General features: G+C 45.6%; 1 protein-coding gene across 1 annotated transcript in view; it reads right to left on the bottom strand.

The window, feature by feature from the left end:
• The window catches only part of TNR (tenascin R), a 73,669-nt gene extending 73,254 nt beyond the window's left edge, over nucleotides 1-415 (bottom strand). Inside the window, 1 exon segment of the mRNA XM_006017704.1 lies at nucleotides 7-415. Coding sequence (XP_006017766.1) covers nucleotides 7-415 — 409 coding nt within the window.
• Between the last annotated feature and the right edge of the window lie 337 nt (nucleotides 416-752).

Genomic DNA, 752 nt, shown 5'->3' with positions numbered 1-752 from the left:
TCAGCAGGTCCTGCATGAGCTGGGAGGACGTGGAGCACTTGCAGGCCTGCTTGGGGAGGTTTATCCTGTGCGTAAAGGTGACTTGGCTCTCGCTGTTTGAGGTCTGCTCCGTGTATTCCGTCATCCTGTCGTCTTCTGAACTCACCTCCTGGTCAGCTGAGGCCTCGAACAGTGTTGAGCAGAGGCTGTCCAGGGGCACGTTAATGTTGTACACATGGTTGAAGACCATTGGTTTTTCTTTGATTGGTGGGCTGTAGTTGGCAAAGTTGCCTTCCTCATCCACTACCTGCCTCCTTATCCTCTCTGTTGTAACTTCTAGCCGACACTCAAAGGGCTTGAGGACTAATCCCAGGAATATCAAATTGAGACTGATAATCATGTTTCTCAGGACTATGTTTTCACTGTCAGTCCCCATTTTCTTCAGAAAGGAAAGAGACTTCTAAACCAGCCTTAGACAACGAAGCTGTGTGAGGACCTGGAGATATAGAACAAGAAGAACATGAATGATACTAGCTTTTAAATAGGACAACCATGCTGAGATCAGAAGAAGGATATTCATTGCATCAAGGCACTAGACTCAGGCTACACTTAACTGAGCATATTTCCAGTGATGTGATTACAGAGGGTATAATCAGCACAGAATTTGGCCCTCTTTTTGTAAGATACTGAAGCTAGGATATTGCTTAGGGTATGTGGAATCCGAATCACAGTGACTTAGCACCATTTCATTCAGGGGCAAGATGCTTCAATTT

This window comes from Alligator sinensis, unplaced genomic scaffold (genome assembly GCF_000455745.1).
Source record: "Alligator sinensis unplaced genomic scaffold, ASM45574v1 scaffold31_1, whole genome shotgun sequence".
NCBI lineage: Eukaryota > Metazoa > Chordata > Crocodylia > Alligatoridae > Alligator > Alligator sinensis.
Note: the sequence above shows the minus strand (reverse complement) of the source record. Positions and strands in the feature narration are given on the sequence as shown.